The 21,342-nt window shown below is 45.5% G+C and overlaps 1 protein-coding gene across 1 annotated transcript; it reads right to left on the reverse strand.

Annotated features, from left to right (window-relative positions):
- Positions 1-8,063: 8,063 nt before the first annotated feature.
- On the reverse strand, positions 8,064-10,029 carry LOC117833756 (uncharacterized). The gene has a single exon (XM_034713352.2). The coding sequence runs from the start codon at positions 9,388-9,390 to the stop codon at positions 8,215-8,217; it is 1,176 nt and encodes a 391-aa protein (XP_034569243.1). The 5' UTR covers positions 9,391-10,029; the 3' UTR covers positions 8,064-8,214.
- Positions 10,030-21,342: the final 11,313 nt, after the last annotated feature.

The following is a 21,342-nucleotide window of genomic DNA, read 5'->3' on the forward strand; positions in this document are numbered from 1 at the left end:
TTCTATCCTTAGGCTATTCTCAATGCTAATTTTATTTCACTTTTTCCAAGACTGCCGCATCATGTATAGCATGATGAAATCATGAATGAAATAACTTTTACAATGCATTCACTGTTGCTAAGGCTATTGATAGCATTTAATTCATGGATGACGTGGAAGTGTTTGATTGGACAAGAGATAGGATGAAATGAAATTATAGCTCTCAATGGATATGTAGAAGAGTTTCATTGTGTTGGTAACCATATAAACATAGTTTTATAGGGATGAAACTCGTTTCTTTCTCTTCGTAACTTCGATGCCATGTCACCATATTTGCTTATGTGGTATGTCATTTATGAAGAATGAAACTCCAACTGAGACTGGCTTTATAAATGTAGGAGAAAAAATGGTAAGATTTTAGTGGAAGGGTATTTTTATCATTACCATTCATGTCTAAAATTAGTCCCCATTAGCTAGTTTGGAGGGCTAATGAACTAAAGTTTAGTTGAAGGGTTGTTTAATTTTTAACTCACCTTTAATCACACTATTTGGATCATTAGAGGTTAATTTTTAGCCGACTAAAATTTAACCGTTGGATCCAAACAGGACACGAATCTTGACGATGCAAGAACCACATGTTTGCTTACCTTAGAGCACCAACAAGTGGTGGACCCAGCAAGAGTGCGAGGTAGGGCAGCTGCCCAACATAACCCTAGGACCCACGACCCCTCACCCCCTTGTTTTTCTCTAGAGCCTTGTTTGGTACGGTTTCGGATTCATCTAGAAACGTTTCGGATTCAATTTCTACCTTGAAACGTTTTTTCGGTGAATCACTGCATTTGTCTCACTGATAGATTCTGATTCTGATAAAGGATGATAATTGACATGAGAAGGAAGTGAATCAGAAACGGGTAAAACACTCTTTTGCCTGTTTCTCCCTTGTAGTGTAAAAAGGTGAAATGATTCTCTCATTTCTGATTCGAAATGCTTAAAAAACACCATTTGTTAGGGATTCTCACTACTAGAGAACTCGGTATTAGTACCGGTTCGTAAGGTGCATATCTCCCGAAAATGCACCCGGGATTGATCCGTCGAGATAAAAGGGGGGTTCTTTTATCACGGGTCCCTCAACCGGTATATAAGAGCCTCAAATGGTTTTGCAAAAAAATTGCAAAAATAAAAAACATCGAGGGTCCCTGGGAGGCCCCACACACGCTGCAAGTCACAAGTCACGCAATTTTTCACGCGAAATATGCGCGTGCGCGGTCTGTGAGATTTGAACCCATGACCTCAAGCCTCACGCGTAACTTTCTTGCCATCCCATCTACACACCATATCTATCTTTATAGGGGATGCTATCCTTTTGTATTAACTCATGGAGGACCCTTTAATCCGGATTGGTAACACCAACCGGGATAAAAAGGTTCGAGGGATTTAATCCTTTCCTAGCCACACATGGGGGACCCTTTTTATCCCGGTTGGAAACACCAACCGGGATAAAAAGGGTCCGAGGGTTTTATTCTTTTTTCAGCCACCCGTGAGGGACCCTTTTATCCGGGTTGGAGTTTCCAACCGGGACTAAAGGACCCCCTTTTATCCCGGTTGCTTTAGTCCCGGTGACCTTTTAGTCCCAGTTGATCTTACCAACCGGGATTAAAGGGTCCCCTACGTGTGCCTGAATTTTTCAACCGGGACTAAAGGATCTCCATGGGTGACTGATTTTTGAACCGGGACTAAAAGGTCCCCTTTAGTCACGATTACAAATACCAACCGGGAGTAAATTCTAGCGCACCCCTTTTCTCCCGGCTGAAATTAAACCGAGACTAAAGGAGGTGGGATCTAAAGTCAGTTCTCTAGTAGTGTCTAGTGATTCTGGTGAGGAACTGAAACATTTCTTGGAGGCAAACGGCGCCTAGCGTCGGTGTTCTCCGTTCTGCAGCTTCGCTGTGAGGACGAAGACGATGCGTACGTCGATGCAAGAAGCCAAGCAGTACGCATGGGCCGGTCCAAGTTTGATGATGATTTGATGACTTGATGGCCCAATATGCCTGCCACTGCCACTGCTAGACATCCATCCCAACTTCGTCTCCTTCAGTCAATGTCCTGTTCGAGTACCGCATGAGCTGCGAACTATAGCAAGCCACCGTTTCTTATGATTTTTACCAACTTTGATGATGTGAAGATTTTCACTCTGTTATCACTAATGAAGTTGTTGTCTGTTCTACAATGAGAGGTACCATTTTCATTTTATATCTACAATTCATTTATCGTTTGATTCTGAGATAAATATGGTATATGTAGATACTCCGTACATACCTAAATCATATTTTCTTGATTGCTGTTAAAATATTGTTCTCTTTTAGTGCCAGCTGTAAAATCAGAGGAGCGGATTTGTGATCAGAACACCGACGCCCAAACTCAGGCTGACGGTGGTTTCGTGTTAATTGGCGCAATACTCAAGGCACAGGGATTACATATTTATATCCCGAGTTACTTGGCCAGGACTCTTCTAGATATTGTAGTTACAACATATTCAAACTGGTTACAAGAGATATACATCAACCTATAGAGTCCTGACGCATATACTCAAGATATGATTACATTATCTTTATCTCTAACAACCTCCCTCAATCACAACTTAGATAAGTTGAGATTGACTTTAAAGTTTTCCAACAGCCGCACAGAAAGAGCTTTGGTGAAGCCATCTGCTACTTGATCCTTGGAAGACACAAAATCAATATCTAGCAATTTCTGCTTTCCTCGATCCCTCACAAAATGATAATCAACTTCAATATGTTTCGTTCCAGCATGAAACACCGGATTACTCAACAGGGATTTTGCTCCCATATTATCACACCACAACTTTGCAGCTTGAGGACTATTAACTCCAATTTCCTCTAACAAAGTTTGTACCCAAATAACCTCAGCTGTAGCATTAGCAATGGCCTTATACTCAGCTTCTGTGCTAGATCGAGACACAGTAGACTGCTTGCGCGCACTCCATGAGACCAGATTAGAGCTCAAAAATACTGCAAAACCTCCTGTAGACTTTCGATCATCTATACTGCCGGCCCAGTCTGCATCTCAAAAAGGCACTCACCAACATGGACGATGACTTGTGTATTTTCAGACCAAGTTTCGTACACTGCTTGATATATCTCAGAATTCTTTTGACAGCTTCCCAATGAACTGTAGTAGGCGCATAAAGGAATTGACATACCTTATTGATAGAGAAAGCAATGTCCGATCTTGTGAGAGTTAAATATTGCAAGGCTCCAACAATACTTCTATATCTTATAGCATCACTAGCACCTAACAACGTTCCTTCATACATAGATAATTTTTCACTAGTAGATAGAGGAGTACTGACTAGTTTGCAATCTGCCATCCCAACTTTCTTTAATAAATCCGAAGCATACTTATCTTGAGTGAGCACAATTCCATCACACACCTTGTTTACCTAATACCAAGAAAGTAGTGCAAATTACCAAGATCTTTGAGAGCAAACGCTTCCTTCAGATCACTGAGCAAGGCTGACGTGCCCTTCTCTATTGAGCTTGCAACAATTATATCATCCACATAGACTAGCACAAACATAGTGATGCCTCCCTTTCTAAAATAGAACAATGATGTATCAGCCTTTGACGCCTGAAACCCAAGTTTAATCAATTTTTCACTCAGTCGAGAGTACCAGGCTCGTGGTGCTTGTTTAAGTCCATACAACGCCTTGTCAAGCTTGCACACATTCTGGCCTTTCTGGATCTTCAAAACCAGGAGGTTGCTGCATATAAACTTCTTGTAATAGCCCATGCAAGAAAGCATTTTGCATATCAAGTTGCCGAAATGACCAGCCACACGAAATAGCAAGAGATAGCACAATACGTATAGTTGCAGCTTTGATAACTGGACTGAAAATATCTTCATAGTCAATACCGTACCTTTGTTTGAACCCTTTTGCTACAAGCCGAGCCTTGTACTGATCAAGCTGCCATCCGATTTCCTTTTAATTTTATACACCCATTTGCACCCTATAATATTCCTCCCTTTTTGAGGTGGAACCAAATGCCATGTCTTATTTCTCATCAAAGCTTCATACTCAGAATTCATAGCATCTTTCCAGTGTTTATCATGCAAAGCTTCATCAAGATCTTGAGGTTCACCAGTAGAGGTCAACAAGCCGTACCTGATCGTACCATCTGTGTACGTTTTATTTTTGCGGATGCCTCGTTGCAATCTGGTAACCGGTCTTATATTTTCAGCATGCGGCAAAGAAAATTCCGGAGCAGATGCGCCTGGCCCTCCTCTGTCCCGCGCTGACACGCTAGGCCCGCCTGGCTCGAGCGCGTCGCCTCCGTCCTGCGCTTCGCGTAAGGCTGACGCCAGCTCCAGCGCGTTTTTGCGCGAGTTGCCGGGCCCGCCTGGCGCTGCAGATGGCGCGTCTCCGTCTTGTGTCTGCGGGCGCGTCCCATGCGTCGCGTGTGAAATGGCTGTTCCGTCTGGTGCAGGCGTGTCGAGTCCGGCTCTAGTGCCTATATCAGATGCAATAAAGCCCTGTTCACCTAGTAAATTGCAACCAAAAATTCTAGGAGTGCTAGATGGTAAATTAGTTAGTTGATCTTCTGAACTACTGCCCCCAGTACTAGCCGTAGGATCAGGTGAAAGAAGTAAAATTTCAGAGCTCAAGCGAGCTCCTGCATTGGGATGTAAGGCAGAAAAGGGAAAGGCATTTTCATCGAATGTAACATCCCTAGAGATGTAAACGTGTCCAGACGATACATCCAAACACTTGAAACCTTTATGAAGCGTGCTATAACCAAGGAAAACACATTGTTTAGATCTGAACTGAAGTTTATGGGAATTATAGGGACGGAGATTAGGCCAACAGGCACAGTCAAAAGTGCGTAAGGCAGAATAGTCAGGCTTTTGATGAAATAAGCGCTCTAGAGGTGTGGCATGATTAATGACTTTACTAGGGAGTTGATTAATGAGATATGTGGTTGGTAGGAATGCTTCGTCCCAAAATTTTAGCGGCATCGCGGCGCGAGAAAGGAGGGCTAGGCTAACTTTGACAATGTGTCGATACTTTTCCTCGACAGCACCATTCTGGTGGTGCGCATGAGGGTAGGAAACGAGATGAGAAACACCAATTTTGGTGAAAAAGGAATTTAATTTTTGATATTCGCCGCCCCAATCTGTTTGCACAGCTTTAATTTTCCGATCAAACAATCTCTCTACTAGGTTTTGAAAATCATGAAATTTCTGAAAAACTTCTAATTTATACTTAATGAGATAGATCCAAGTAAATTTATTGTAATCATCAATGAAACTAACATAGTATTGTTTTCTGCCAACGGACTCAAGAGCAGGACCCCAAATATCTAAAAACACAAGATCTAAAGGAGCACTAGATTAAATTATGGATTTAGGATAGATGCACCTTGGCTTGCTGACACGCATTGCACACATACTCATGATTAGACTCAAGGGTACATGGGAGACCATTATTGCTAACGACCTGACGAACTATGGTAGAAGAAGGATGCCCCAAGCATTCATGCCACCCGGACAGGGACGGCTTGCTGATGCTGAAGGCGTGCTTGACAGAGGGTGGCGACGGAAGAGGGTACAACCCACGTTGACAGCAACCCCTAAGAAGAGTTTTCTTGGTTTCCTAATCCTTAACCAAACAGAAGTTGGGGTGAAATTTCATGAAGGTAGAATTATCGGATGTGAAGCGAGGAATAGAAACAAGATTTTTCTTAGCTTTGGGAACATGCAGTATGTTATTTAGATGAAGATTACAGCTAGGGGTAACAATAGTAGAATGAACAACATGACTAATTGCCACACCTGCGCCACTTGCAGTGTGGATATGATCTCCGCCATTGTACTTCTCACGAGTTGATAGCTTCTCCAACTCGCTGGTGATGTGATCAGTGGCACCAGTATTAGTGTACCAATTTGTGTCGACTCCATATGAACTGGTTGCTGTCGCTGCATGTCTCTCTTCTGGAACGTAATCTTCATCAAATCGGTGCCAACATTCAGTAGCAGTGTGGCCTTTCTTGAAGCACACTTGACAAGCAGGACGACTGTCACTCTTGTTGTAGCCATAGCCGCCACCTCCTTGGCGTGCAGTATTGTTGCCGCCATTGCTGCGACCGCGACCACCAGTAGGGGGCCCACAACCACGGCCACGCATAGCGCCACGACAACGGCTGGTGCCGTGGCCTCCTCCCCGCCCAATCATGTTGACCGAGCTTTGATCTCTTCCATGGACCAGATCCAATCTAGTCTCAAAAGTGAGAAGCTGTGAGTACAGCTCATCCACCGTGACAGGCTCCACCCTCGTAACAAGGGCAGAGACCAACGACTCGAACTCAGGGCTCAAGCCAGTGAGGATGTATTGGACGAGCTTGTCATCGCTGATGGGGCAGCCTGCTGCTGCCATCTCGTCGCTATAGCCCTTCATCTTGGCGAAGTAGTCAGGAACGGATGAATTTCCCTTCTTTGTGTTGGAGAGTGCAATGCGCAGATTGACTGCATGAGCACAAGTTTGTGAGGCAAACATCGCCTCTATGGACCTCCATGCATCTACCGTCGTCTTGGACTGGGCGACGGATGTCATAATCTCCCTGGAAAGAGAGGCGAAGAGGAAGCTGAGGATCTGTTGATCTCGAGCCTCCCACTCTTCAAACGCCGGGTTGGCTACCCAGTTTCCTTCCTTGTCGATGATCTCTGCCGCAGGCTGCTTCATCGCTCCTGTAAGATGACCTTCCAACCGTGCGCCGCGCATAGCAGAGCGAACTTGAGCTTTCCAGATGGCATGGTTTGCCCTGGTTAGCTTTTTGGTGACGGCATGCGCCACCAATGGATTGGAGGGAAACGAAGCTGACGAGCTAGACATGATGGACGAAGAACTAGGAAGGTTTGGCTCTAATTACCATGCAAAATCAGAGGAGCGGATTTGTGGATCAGAACACCGACGCTCAAACTCAGGCTGACGGTGGTTTCGTGTTAATTGGCGCAATACTCAAGGCGCAGGGATTACATATTTATATCCCGAGTTACTTGACCAGGACTCTTCTAGATATTGTAGTTAGAACAGTTTCAAACTGATTACAAGAGATATACATCAACCTATAAAGTCCTGACGCATATACTCAATATATGATTACATTATCTTTATCTCTAACACTAGCTACCAACAGATGGTGACGCCATTGATGCAATCTATAGAATTTCAGCAAAGTAACAGATTCCAATTACCCGCTCTTTTTCAAGTCAGTTTTCCAATTACCAGTCTCATTTTTTCAAAACTTATTCTTTCTTCTTTTTTGAGTTATTTCTGCTCATTTCTTCCGCACCCATGTTATCTCTGTTCCATAGTCTATACCCACTATTCTATATTTTATTCCCCTCCCTCACCCTTTCTCTACCTTCCTAACTCTCTCTCTCCTTTACCGTGCGCTGCTCAACCGCTACTTCTCGCGTTTCCCCGCGCGGCCGGTGGCGCGCGGTTGGCGTCCTGCGGTGCGCCTGAGTCTCATTTCAACTGTTCGCTGTATATTTTTTTCAGTCACTTTTTGTTCCTTCTTTTCCTGAGTTGTTTCTAACTGATTTCTCAGTTGGTTCTTACTTCTCAGCCAGTTTTTAATTGGTGTTGTTTTCTACGCAAAGGCAAACACTGACATGTCACAACGCTATTGGTTAAAAATCTAACTGAAATAATGACTAAAAAATAACTGGTTATTTAATAGCATCTCCCTTCGTGAAAACTACTAAAGAAAATTTTTACAGAAACTGGCACACAAAAGTTTAGGCAAATTCAGAAGAAAATAATGCTAAAGTTTACTTAGCAGTTGATTGATGTGTTTTGAACTGCTCGGTATGAACCTAATGAAGTTTGATGATGCAAGAACCCACGAGTACCAGCAATCCCTGCACGACATCGTTCTGATTTTGAATATGCAATTACTTCTTCAGGACATGAAGACGCCGGATGGCACTCCATAATGTTCCTCAGATATTACCTCTTGACACGAAAACATAGAAAGTTTTTAAGATCGATGCCACGAACTATAGATCCAAGATAGGGCATTGCAAATCACATTGAGAAAACTGAATCGTACAAACCAATTGAAACAAATTTACAAGAAGAGCTCGGATTTCTACCAAACTACAGAAGAAGAAAAAAGTTCAGAAGCAGAGCTATTATTAGTGCTCGGATCTCCCTCAGTCGCTGTAGCATTTGCCGTTGTTGCTCCACTTCCCCTCCTTCCTGAGCTTCTTGGCCCGCCGCCGCCGGCGCTCGGCGTCCTCCACTCGTCGCACGGCGCGCTCCAGCGCGTCCACGCGCTCCGCCAGCGCCCCGATCACCGCGCACTGCTGCGCGTTCCGCTCGCACAGCGCTGCCACCATCTCCATCACCTTCGCAGTGTCCAGGCCGGCGCCGCCGGCCTCCGCCGCCGTTCTGATCTCTGTTCCCGCCGATTCCTGGTGCTGCGGCGCCTCGTGGCACGTCGTCGGCTCCGCCGCGGGCTCAGGTTCCTCCGTCACCATCTCCCACTCGCCCTCCGCGTCCGAACCTTCCGGCTTGTCGCCGGCAAGGTTCTCCGCATCGAGCGCCTGTTTCCTTTCCTCCGCCTCTCCCTGCTCGCCGTCGGCTCCGTCCGCGTCCACCTCCATCTCGGCAGCGGCCTCAACCGCCTCCTCTTCGATCTCGCCGCTACGCTCCACCACATCAGTAACCTCCGAAGCAACCGCGCTCTCGTCAGCCGTCACCGCGGACTCGATCTCCTGATCCGAAGCGGCCACCAGCGCCGGCGTCGCCTCGAGGGCGTCCACGGCGTCCTGCAGCGCGAGCACCCGCTTGGTGACCTTCCTCCGGTACTCCCGCGCGCCGCGCACCGCGTCGAGCCGGAGCAGCATCCTCATGAGCGCCTCCCCGACGGCAACCCGCGCCATCGCGTCGACGCGCAGCGCCTCCACCTCGCGCGCGATCTTGCCCCTAACCTCCTCCGCCTCCCTCTCCACGTCGCGCACCGCCCGCACCGACCTCCTCGCCAGGAACCCGCGCGTCGCCGCCTGCACCCTCAACGCGGCCTCCTCTGCCGACGGCGCCCGCTTCCTCGGCACCGCCGTCGCCGCCGGCGGCGGCATCCTAACCGTCCCGCTCTCAGGCTCCAGGTCCGACCCGACGAAGCGGACGGGGATGGAGACCGGCCTCGACGACTGGACCCTGGGCCGCGGAGCCACGCTCACCGCCTCCGGCGCGGCGTCCGGGAAGAAGCCACCGGCGCCGCAGGGTGGGGCCGGCTGCTGGTTTTGGTAGTACGGGTAGGTGTAGTGGTACGGTGAGGCGTAGTAGTAGTCGTAGGGGTCGTACGCGAAGAATCGGCGAGACGCCATTGCTGCTGCTGCGGCGGACCTTGAGCTTTTCTTGGAAGTTGGAACTGAGATTTGTTTTCTCGCTCGGAGTTGCTTTTCGAATTGCTCTGCGATGAGAAGGGGGTGTTGTGGCGGTGCGCATGTATGGAGGACGAAAGAGAAAGTTCGCGAAGGTGTCTGGTTGTGTTTGGTATGTTCGGGAGTTTCGAATTGCTTGGAGAACTGGGACGAAGGCCGAGGGGTCGTTGTGGGGGTCGAGAAGGTTCTGGAAGGGTGGGGAAGGAGCGGAGGCCGGAGGGGAGCGGTCAGCTCTGAGTGTGGGTCCCGAATTTGTTTTGGTTGTCACGGGTATTGTTTTCAAATCGTTAAATCGAGCCTAGTCGTGGGCAACCGATTAGATGATTAATCGTGACTAGATAGACATTGATTAATCGTAATTAGTTCTAAGCTAGTCGACCACTCGGTCCAGGCAGTTTATAGCCCGATGGGTTGCCACTTTTAGGCAGAATAGTTGCATCTGCAAGTCAAACAATGGGACATGGCAGTCTATACAGTCTATAGCTTAGTTAGTTGCCACTTTAAGACAGAGAATCTATATCTGTAGGTGAAACTTGGGAAATACAAACAATCAACCACAACAAAAAGCTAGATAAACAAGAAATTTTCTCGCCACTTTAAGACAGAGAATCTATATCTGTAGGTGAAACTTGGGAAATACAAACAATCAACCACAACAAAAAGCTAGATAAACAAGAAATTTTCTCTCTCTCACTCATGTTTAGCGAATGGTGGCAGCTGCAAATCAGGCTATGAAAATAACCAATCTTCACACAAGGTAGACTTGGTACTGAGCTGGAGCTCAAATTATACGCTCCAGGACTAGTCACTTGACTAGACATGCTTGATTAGTCGTGACTAATCGATGATTAATCGCTTGATCGATCGACTAGGTAATATAATCGAATCGAATTCCTGATCGATCACTACTAGAGAACTCGGTATTAGTACCGGTTCGTAGACTGCATATCTCCCAAAAATGCATCCAGGATTAATCCGTCAAGATAAAGGGGGTGGTCTTTTATCACGGGTCCCTCAACCAGGATATAAAACCCTCCTTTAGTCCCAGTTTGTAAAACCAATCGGGACTAACGGGGCTGCCACGCCAGGCGGTGGACAGACCCATTTAGTCCCGGTTGGTGTTACAAACCGAAACTAAAGGTCTCCTCTTTAGTCACGGTTTGTTTTACAAACCGGGACTAAAGTGCGTGCGTACAGCATCATGCAGGCACCTGCATGGCGCCTATAATTTCATGCATATCTCACATACCCTTTTAGTTAACCTTTAGTAGTTGAGAACTTTTTTATAGTGAAATCAATCAAACTAGTATATATATGATGATCTTCCTATCGAGGTGCTGGGAGCGTCTCCTTTTGGATTTACCACCTCGTTCACCAGGAATCCAATGAGACTTTCACATATTGTCGCTACTCTTTCCTTCTTCAAGAGTCCCAATTGAATATTCCACATCTGTAATTTGGATACATATATGTGAATTTTACACGAACAATTGTAGAAAATAAATAACTATTAATAGTTTTATTTTACATACTTTAAATTCGTGCTTCGTGGCCTTGTTGGTCTTGGGTCCTAATAAATTGTGCATGTGCTCACAGATATAGTAGCCACATAGATTATCATTCCCAGGTTCCTGTCTTAAGCACTGTTGTGGGGAAAAACATTTAAGTTATTAAATATTCATGCTATAGAATGTACAAAATGTGTATACTTCATACGTACCGAGAAGTCTGTTCTCCATGTAACTTTTCTTTGAATTGACCTGATTTGTCTACCCTAATGAATTCTCTCCATGCTATGTGGATTAAAATAATGAATGATATAGTGTTAGGTGAAAATTTAGGAAACAAAATTTTGTATAGAGATAGAGGTCCAGAATTATTACATGTCTAGCGTCTGTTGAACGTCTTGGTACTCCTTCGGATCTCTCCTCAACGAATCGAAGACAGTGACGTGACTTCGATCAATGTTAATAATAATGAGGATCCAGTGAGAGCTGCGTACATAAATGTTCATATATATTAGAGGTAACTAACATTAATCAGGTAAGGAAAAAGAAAATGAATATAGACGGTATGCACACACTTACTTGAAGTTGTATGGAAGTAGTATGTAATCCTTTAATTTTTGTCTATCTAAAGAATTGTATACTGCCAGCAACGTTTTGTCTGGATAATCTCGTATCTGGGCTTGGTTCACTATGGATAGATCCATGAAGCCAATATGGAGGTACGCTTCAGGTTGGCACGTCTGAATTAGCATCCTATATAAAATGGAAGACGAAGTTAATTAGTACGGCGACGCATGCAAAAAAAATGATATGAGCCAACATTTACATGTACATATAAACGGAAACTTATAGAGTCCAGGCGCTCATCAGAGAGACGTCTAGGGCACCATGATGGTACACTTCGTATATATCCTTGAATCGTAGCCACAGGACTACCTCGCCTTCGCTGTGAAAATCTATTAGTTTTATCTTAAGACCCAACATGCCCCTCTTGTCGGCAAACAACTTCATGTACCATTGATGGAATTCATACATCTTTGTTGATAGCTTCTTTAGCGAATCAGGGCTAACCATAGGCTTGTTCTTCTCATCAACCTTTACTTCTCATCAACCTTTAATAATGCTCGTTCATAGTTCAATACTAGTGGTTGACTCTTCTTGGCTTGTTCTTGCGTCTTGATGAATTTATATAATTCTCTTCGATTTACTAGCGGTGGCTCCATCTCCCTTACTTTTCTTAATTCCCTTTATTCCCTCAACCACTCACTAGCTTGCACTTGGATTTCGGTCTAGTGTTCCTCATGAGTCATTGCCTCCCAGTGTTCTTCAGGAGTCACCTCAGGCTCCTTTGTTTTCTTCTTACGCTTTCTTGTCTTGGGAGGCGGTAGTCGCGACTTCTTAAATGGTGCTCTTAGTCCCAGCGAAGGTGATCATGGAGGGGTGTTGTTGTCGTCATCGTCGCTACAACCACAAGGATGTGGTGGAGATGGAGACCTTGATTGTGGAGCAGGTTGTGGTGAAGATGATGGTCTGGATGTTTGAGGAGATGGTCGCTGCTGTGGATTTGCGGAGAGTGGTCTTGAGCTCTGAGGAGGTGCCTCCACGCCGGAGATGATGATGTATCGTTTGCGCCATAAATGACCCCGTGAACCACTTCTCCTAGTCTTGTTGACCTATCGCCTGCTGGGAAGTCGAGCTCTAGACCTTTAAATTGGCTATCAGGGATTCTCTCTACGCCAACACTGGCATAGCCAGGTGGAAGCTCCATGCCATGGCATGTATAATTTGGCAGGATTGACAATGCACTCCCGTACGCCACCTGGATATTTTAGAAGAAATGAAGTTCTTAAACTTCAAATTGCCAAAGCACTCCCGAGGCTCTGCTGCATAAATATTATGTATATATACGTACCTTAATGCTGAGGTTGCTGATAGGTACATGCAGCTCACATGTGGTGCGTTGCGTGATGGCATCCACAGGGAATAGTTGCTCTCACATAGGTAATCCTGGCGTATGTGAATGCACAGCTGCTCCCGAGGTGTTAAGAAGGGCTGCCAACTGCGTCGGCTATTCGTCTACTGCCTCCCTCTTGCATTCTTACTTCTACAGATTGCAGTTTGGATTCTATCGTGCGATGCCACATGTCATCCTCTTGCTCCTTTCTTCGGTTCTGCCTTGTGTACTTGCCCAAGTCGCCTTGGAATGCGAACTTCCACAGAACAAGCCCGAACCCTCGGGTACGTACTGGGTGTTCGGGATTCCCGAGGGCCATTGTGAGCTCATCATTCTCTCGGCACATCGTCAACGTCCCATCCTTAACATCTTTAATAATCTTGTCAAGCTTTGTGGCCGCTTCACGTAACAGGTCATCGAAGACCAGCGTCCCATCATCTGGGTTTATCTCACCTCCATGAGCGTAATACCAATTTTTCGATCGTTCGGGCCAATCAATTGTTCCTGGTATGATACCCCGCTCAATCAGGTCTTTTTCCATCTAATTCCATTTGGGAATTGCTTTGGCGTAACCACCTTGCCCTAGCTTATGATGGTACTCCTTCCCCCCAGCATTGCCTGTGTTCTGGGTGACCTTGTTCTTACTATCTTCGGTGCTCTTGTATTGTACAAATGCCTCCCCGTGGTCCTTACACTATGGATACACAGTAAAATATGGAGTTCGGCCCTTCTTAATGTAGGTGGTATCCAACATCTTCTTGAATGTTTGGAATTGTGTGACCATCTTCTTCAGTGTCCATGTTTTCACATCATTTTCAATATATCCGTCGGGAAATATGAAATGTTTTCTTAACTTCTTCCCACAGCATATTCTTTTCTGGTTCCTGGAGCGCGTATGGATTAGTCGTTTTGAACTTCCATTCCCTTATGCTGATGGGCACGTTCTCCCTTACGATTGCCCCGATCTGACTCACGTACTGTGTTGCCACTTTTTGAGGAGCAACCGGCCTGCCCTCTTCTGTAACTTCCGTGATGATAGCCTTTTTTGTTCCAGTCTTCACCTTGGAAGGACCTTGAGGCTTCGGACGATGGTTCGTCGATCCAGAGGGCTAACGGTTCAAGATTCATTAATTAATTAGTACATAGTAATAATGAATAACATCATATATTATATATACAGAGGGTTAAAATATGATCTATACCTCATTGGAAGCTTATGCCACGGTAACGTTTTGCTAGGGCTCGGGCTCTTCAATACCTTCGGCAGACAGGTTGAGAAACATGTGTACTTGACTACCCTCTTCATCGGTGTACGCTATGGGAAGGTTGGAACTACTATCATTAGCAATAATTCGCTCCATTAGATACCTTCTGACCTCGTCGTTTGCCATCGATCTCAACTACTTTGTACATGAAATCATATATAGAACAACCATGAAAAAAATTCATTTCAACAAATTTTTTTGAAATATAAAAAATGTAATATTCAAAATTTAATATACAAAATGTAATATACAAAATGTACTATGCAAAATGTAACATACAAAATGTACTATATAAAATGTAACATACAAAATGTAATATATAAAATGTACTATGCAAAATAAAATATAAAAAATGTAATATAAACAATGTAATATACAAATTGTACTAAATTTCAACTAATTTTTAAGCATTTCAACAAAAATTTGTAAACATGTGTACCAAAGTTCAATTAATTTCTAAGCATTAATTAGCAGTATACAACTATATTCCACAAACAATTAGAAGTAACCAAATTTCTAAAATTAATTTGGGCCGGGGGGACGGCCGGACTTGGAGGTGGGCGCGTCGGCGATGAGGACGCACGGCGACGATGGGGGAGGTGGCCGGCCGGCTGGTGACGGGGATGGCGGTCACGGCGACGAGGATTGCTACGACGACGGGAGGAGGTGGCGCCGGTGCGCGATGAGGGGCACGCGCAGAGGTCATGGCGACGGGGATGGACGCGCCGGCGGCGGCGACGGGGACGGAGAAGGAGGCTGGCGATGATTGCGAGCGAAGATAATGGCGGCGACGATGGAGATAGAGGAGGCCGGCGAATAGGATGGGCCGCCGGCGGTGACGGGGAGCGGCAACGGCGGAGGCAGGTGACGCGCGGGACGAGGACGATGACATGAGAATTTTGCTAAGTGTTGGATGGGGGGAGTGTAGAAGACGCTATAACTTTTATATAGGACCCCCCTTTTGCTAAGTGTTGTAACTACAACCGGGATTAAAGGATATTTAACCCCGGTTCCTAATACAAACCGAGATAAAAGGGGGCCTTTTATCTCGGTTTATGATCACCCGCGATAGAAGGTCCCCCCTTTTATCTCGATTTATGATCAACTGGGATAAATGGGAGCCTTCTCCTATTTTTCATCTAGTTTTTGGAAATTTATTCGATTTATGTTTTCACTGGATTTCAGGATGCAAAAAATAAGATATTTACATATTTCAGACATGCAAAAATATATTAAATTAGCAAGTTTGTTTGCAATAAGTTTTAACTAGTCATAAATTCTATACTATTTCTTTTTCTTCTATTTGGAAATTTATTCGATTTATGTTTTCACTGGATTTCAGGAAGCAAAAAGTAAGAAATTTACATATTTCAAACATGCAAAAATATATTAAATTAGCAAGTTTGTTTACAATAAGTTTTAACTAGTCATAAATTCTATACTATTTCTTTTTGCTTCTATTTGGAAATTTATTCCATTTATGTTTTCACTGGATTTCAAGAAGCGAAAAATAAGAAATTTACATATTTCAAACATGCAAAAATATATTAAATTAGCAAGTTTGTTTACAATAAGTTTTAACTAGTCATAAATTCTATACTATTTCTTTTTGCTTCTATTTGGAAATTTATTCTCGCCGGTTGGAACTTGTAGGCATCAGATCTCGCTGGGTTTCGCTGGATTTCATGAAGCAAAAATTAAAATAAAACTATCCATCACATTGCTAAAATTTTAGATAGAAATACACAAATTACAATTTCAGAAGCAAACAACATGATACACTATGACAAACTCAAATATTGCTGAAAGTTTACATAGAAATACACAAATTTAAACTTGAGAGCAACAACAACATGATACACTATGACAAACCATCCACTAAGTAATATCTAGAAGGACTTCAAGCATCCTTGGGAAGCGAAGACGAAGGTTTCGCTGACGCAACCTCATCATGTGGTTTATTTGTACCTCTTGCAATGGTAGTACTTATAAGTGGACCTAAAACACCCGGGATTGGCAGTGGAGCATAACGACCACCAAAAGGAGGTTCCTGACCCGCCGCAACAGCATCTTCAAGACATCTTTGCAAATAACGAAGCATTGCATTCTCCCACGCACTCATTTTCTTCAGCTTATCGTGAGGGCCAACTATGGTTTTTCCCTTGCCGCGAGAGGAACGACGATCTCCCCCACCATCGCCACTACATCCAGCATCAGAAGCCATCTCCATGTACCACAAAATATTTAGCTTATATTTAATTTACAGATAACTATATTATTAAAAAATTCAATATTTCCCACATAACGTACTTATTCTAAAAATGGCTAATTGCATACCTGTGGCGGATCCACTTCGGATTAGCTTGATTAAATAGGATTAAGTCCCTAATATGCGACACTCATGCCTTAGCCAAGTTAACACGAAGTGCCGTCGGATTTCATCTGATTTAACCACTTGAACAGGACCGAATTAGCAAACTCACACGAAGGTGAGCGGTTCTAGAGAATACAACAAGTCCACTGAGTTAAACAATCTTACTATTTTTGTTCAACATTAAAACAAACATCAGAGTTTTACAAGGTTCAAAGGAAACGACAAAAGGTAAAACAGGCGAAAGCTAAACGTAGGGGTCGGGCGTCCTTGGTGAGGCCTGCCAAGACGTCAGTGATCCCTCTCCTCGCCGTCCGAGGAGGGATCCCACTCAACCGTCCAACCCGGAGGGAGTTGGGGCGGCCAAGTGCCAACAGAAGAAGGCTCGGGAGCAGCAACTTCACCTAAAAAAGAAAGCCACAACAAGGCTGAGCTAGTAAGCTCAACAAGACTTAACCGACCGGGAGTACTACTTACTCCACCACTTCTAGACATGCAAGGCTCTTTGGCTGATGGGTTTGTTTGCCAAAAGCACTATGTAGATCCCTACTTTCAAAGTTTTAGCTCAGGTTCTAAGTTCATTATCCGGTCTAAGTTAGCAACTTACTCTAAGCAAACATAGAACCAACCAAAGGGTATATATCATCATCAAGACCATGTCATCATCAGATTCCTTTATTACTCAGTGTAGCATAGCGATCAAGCAGTCTCAAACTGTGAGAGGCAGACGAATCGATTCGAGTTTTTTAACCATGCATGGTGAACCTAACCTCACAACATCCGCGCACCACCAAGGGTCGCTTCCTGTGTCGGCCTTCCCCATTAGTCCCCTAACCCGTGTCGGGCCCATTTCCTTTGGTGCAAGGTTCCACAGACCCGGCCTCTCCGTTCTGTGACCACGCTTGCCACCACCTGCGACAGCAGGGGAAACTCCGTTCCAAGGACAATGGGGCGACCGCTCACGTCTAGGTTCAATCCGGTACTAGGCTTCCTCATCCCATAATAAGTATGAGGTTAGTACTTTCAAACACTTGATCACGAACACCACCACTGTCGGGCCTTAGCAAGTTTCATAGATAGACGGGGCGATCAGCCGACCACCAAAGAGTTACCCAAAACCCTGCCCCGTCCATCGTCCTTATAGTTGTCACAGAAGGAGAACCAACCAACTCCTACAACTCGCGAGTGACAGAAAATCACTTGACTTTTACCGCTTCTTATTTAAGCATAGCAACTACTCGGTCCAACAGCTAGTGTTCAGATTAGGGAACTAAGTCATGCATCTACGATTCCAAACAACTCCTTTACGTAAATGCACAAACAAGATGAAGAAGGCATGCGCAAGTTTGGGGAAAACTGGGTTTATGCTCCGGGGCTTGCCTTCAAACGAGAAGGAAGGAATCTGCTCTTCTGCTTGGGCTGCTTCGGCTTCTGGAGGCAGGAGCTCTGCTGCAGCTTCGTCTTCTGGCGCTGGGTACAACTCGTAGACACCGTCGGCGAGACGCAGCTCTACACGAAATGCAATGGTAGGGTTAGTACTTTAGACGGTTATTTCAACAGCAACTCTTGCGAGGTTGTAGCCCAAGGATCTTGTAGCAAGGCTACGGAAAAAGGTGGGGAAGTATACTTGGGTGGGTGGAGATCAAGATATACGGGTCGGATGGGAAGGAACTTATGATCAGACCCTTAAACTAGAGGAAAAGATATGCTGGGGGTCCTCAGACTCAACGCCGAGAAGTCCCCGATTTTACACGTATACCCTCGAGTCAAGGAAAAAGGATACAGCCAAGCCCTCGGGCGAGACGGAGAAAGGGTCGGCGAAACAGACAGGGTTGGGCGAGACGGAGAAAAGGGGTCGGGCGGACAGAAGGGGTCGGACAAGGCGAAAAAGGGGTCCGCAGCTTACCTTCGTCTTACAGGTGAAGCTTGGGGTCGGGAAAGAGCAGACTTGGGCGGAAGGATTAAGGCTTCGGCAGCGGCGAGGTCCGGCGGGGTTCCGGCGGCGGCGGTGCTTCTTGTGGATCACAAGCAAGCTTTTGCGCAGCACGGAGGAGCAAGCAGCTGGGTGGATTGGGGAAAGCGGTGTGGAGCGGAGAGGAGAGTTCCTCAGGGACTTAGGCGGTAGCGCTTTGAAAACGAACAGGAAGCAAAGGCGGGAGGGCAGCGATGGCGAAGGGGAGCTCCGACGGAGCTCTGGCATTCCCTTTTATAGCTGCGCGGAAGAGAGAAGGTTGGAGCGGCACGAGGACCGGGAAGAAGCGATGGAGTGCGCTGCCGGGGCGGCAATTGAGCAACGAGGGCGGTGGAGCAGGACTTCGGGGATGGCACCGGCAGTCATTGGGCACCGAAGACAGGGCGGCGCAGGAGCGGTTCTGCCGGTGGTTGAGATTTGGCGGAGGCGGGCGTCGTCGTGCGGTGGATCTGATGGAAGTGACCGGGGGAACGGCGCTAGAAGCGAGGGTGCATAGGTGAGAAGACAGGCGGGCTGCTGCCGCGCGGGCGAGCGCGAAACAACAGTCTGTCAGGGCGCAGATCTGGCAAGGCGGAAAGGAGCTGTCGCGGCCGGTGTCTGGGTTGGCGGAGGGGGAATCGTCGCGTAGCGCGGACCGGGGCGGCGCGACTGTGGAGGGGCGATGGAAAAGACGGGCGGCATCGGGCTCTGCAGCCGGGAGTCTAGCAAGGTGATGATGGGCGCGGGCGGCGAGGCGTTGCAGAAAGGGTTGCAGAGGGCTTCCGCTGCGATTGGGGAAGGGGGCGCGAGAATCCATCCGGTCGCGGCCGGCGACGGGGCGGAGCGGCGGGTGTCGGAGAAGACGAGCCACGCGGCGGAGAAGCTCTGAAGCGGGCATGCTACTCGAGTGCGTCTGTCACGGGAGATCTGGGGAAAAGATTTTGTGGGTCCACCGGTTAGTCTCGGTTGGTCCATTGCTCAGATTGAGAGAGACTGCTGTTGGGAGACTTAGAAGAATCCGGTGGGTGAGTTGGGGTCGGCGGGGTCGGAACTGGGGGCCGACGGAGAGGGGTCGGGTCTTAGGGGTCGGGACCGGACTGGAGGTTGAGCACTTAAACTCGGGAAGGCTAAGACAGGATTAGGGACTTAGATTAAGATTAACTTGAATATTTTTGGGTCGGTCGTTACAATACCTCTATCTGAAAAGTACTAAAGTATCAAAGTATCAAGTTACACCTACAATTTATATGGCTAATTTATAAGTATTAAAAACACATTTACTCTAATTTTTCCCTAATATTTAAAATTGAAATAATCTCAATTCTACCTCACATTTACTATCCATTCTCTCTCACATTCAAACTATCCATCACATTGTAGCTCAAAAACATGTATAAATACAAATCCTCTACATGCTTAACAACAAACAAACTAATTTTTCTCCCTCTCTAAAGTATAAAATAAAGCTTAACAACAATAAATGAACGGAGCATGAAGTGGCTAACCTTCACAACACTTTGGATGGGTGAAATTCCCACGGAAATGAGGAAAAAAAATTTCAGCAGCACCTCCCCTAGGCTTGCTTCGGCGCCATGGAGAGGATTCACTTCTCCGTCTTTGTGGAGTGGAGTGGCTCGAGCTGGAGGAGTGGAGGAGGAAGAAAGGGTACTTGTTGATAAGATTTTATCCCGATTGGTAAATCCAACCGGGATAAAAGATTAGAGCTTTTGTCCCGATTGGTAACGCCAACCGGGACAAAAGCTTCAAACTTTTGTCCCGGTTGGAATTACCAACCGGGAGTAAAACGTTTATCCTGGTTGGTAACTCCAACCGGGACAAAAGGTTGAAGTTTTTGTCCCGGTTGGTGGTTCCAACTGGGGGTAAAGGGTGACGTCGTCGGTGCCCGGAAACTAGCCATTTTAACCGAGACTAAAGGGTGGCCTGTAGTCCCGGTTGCAAAAAAGGAACCGAGAGTAAAGGTGCGCCCCATTCCAGCCTACCGTGGCGCACCCCCTTTTCTCTCGGGCCGAAATTAAACCGAGACTAAAGGGGGTGGTATCTAAAGTCAGTTCTCTAGTAGTGGATGTCTATAGACCGATTCGTTGATTAATCATTGATAAACCATGATTAATCGAACAATTTGAAAACACTGGTCACCGGTGACAGCGGCGCGGTCATGAGGTTTGCAACTTTTGCGGGGCTAGAAGCAACCCATAAAAATATCGTATTGCAATATAATATACTCCTTCGTTCCAAATTACTACTTCCTTCATCCCAAATTATGTATTTAGAAAAATCAAAATGAATAGTAATTTGGGATGGAGGGAGTAATTAGAAACAAAACTGTGTATTTTGTGCTTTATACACTTCAAAATAGAAAAAAAAACCATCATCCAAACATTGTAATTCGCAAAAGAAAAACACCTTAAATGGTCTTGGCAGCAGAAATGTTGCTGTCTCATGAATCACCACGAACACGCAAAACCTTCTTCCATCTGGTAATTGTGCTACTGCCTCCAACTCATATTATTTGATGTTGCTTAGTTTATTTTTGAACTATCCAACGTCAAATAAAAGAACATGGAGGTAGTATTATTTATTTATTCTAAATTTGAATGTGATAGAGAGAGACGCTTGTTATTTTTAGCCAAAAAAAATTAAATATCTACTTTTTGTTCGAGTCATTTATAGAATTCTATTTATTGTTCGTGTCCACATGAACTGTTGCTAATAAAATAGAAGACCCACACTTACTAAGTTTTGTTGAAAAAACCACCCCCATTAATGTGATATAAGATGATTTTGTCAAATTTGCTAATGTGGAACCACGAATACAATCTTTATCG

The sequence above is a fragment of the Setaria viridis genome, chromosome 8, assembly GCF_005286985.2.
Source record: "Setaria viridis chromosome 8, Setaria_viridis_v4.0, whole genome shotgun sequence".
Lineage (NCBI taxonomy): Eukaryota > Viridiplantae > Streptophyta > Magnoliopsida > Poales > Poaceae > Setaria > Setaria viridis.

What these genes read in the sequence shown, in the direction of transcription:
- LOC117833756 (XM_034713352.2), bottom strand. Translation starts at nt 9,390, where the DNA reads ATGGCGTCTCGCCGATTCTTCGCGTACGACCCCTACGACTACTACTAC.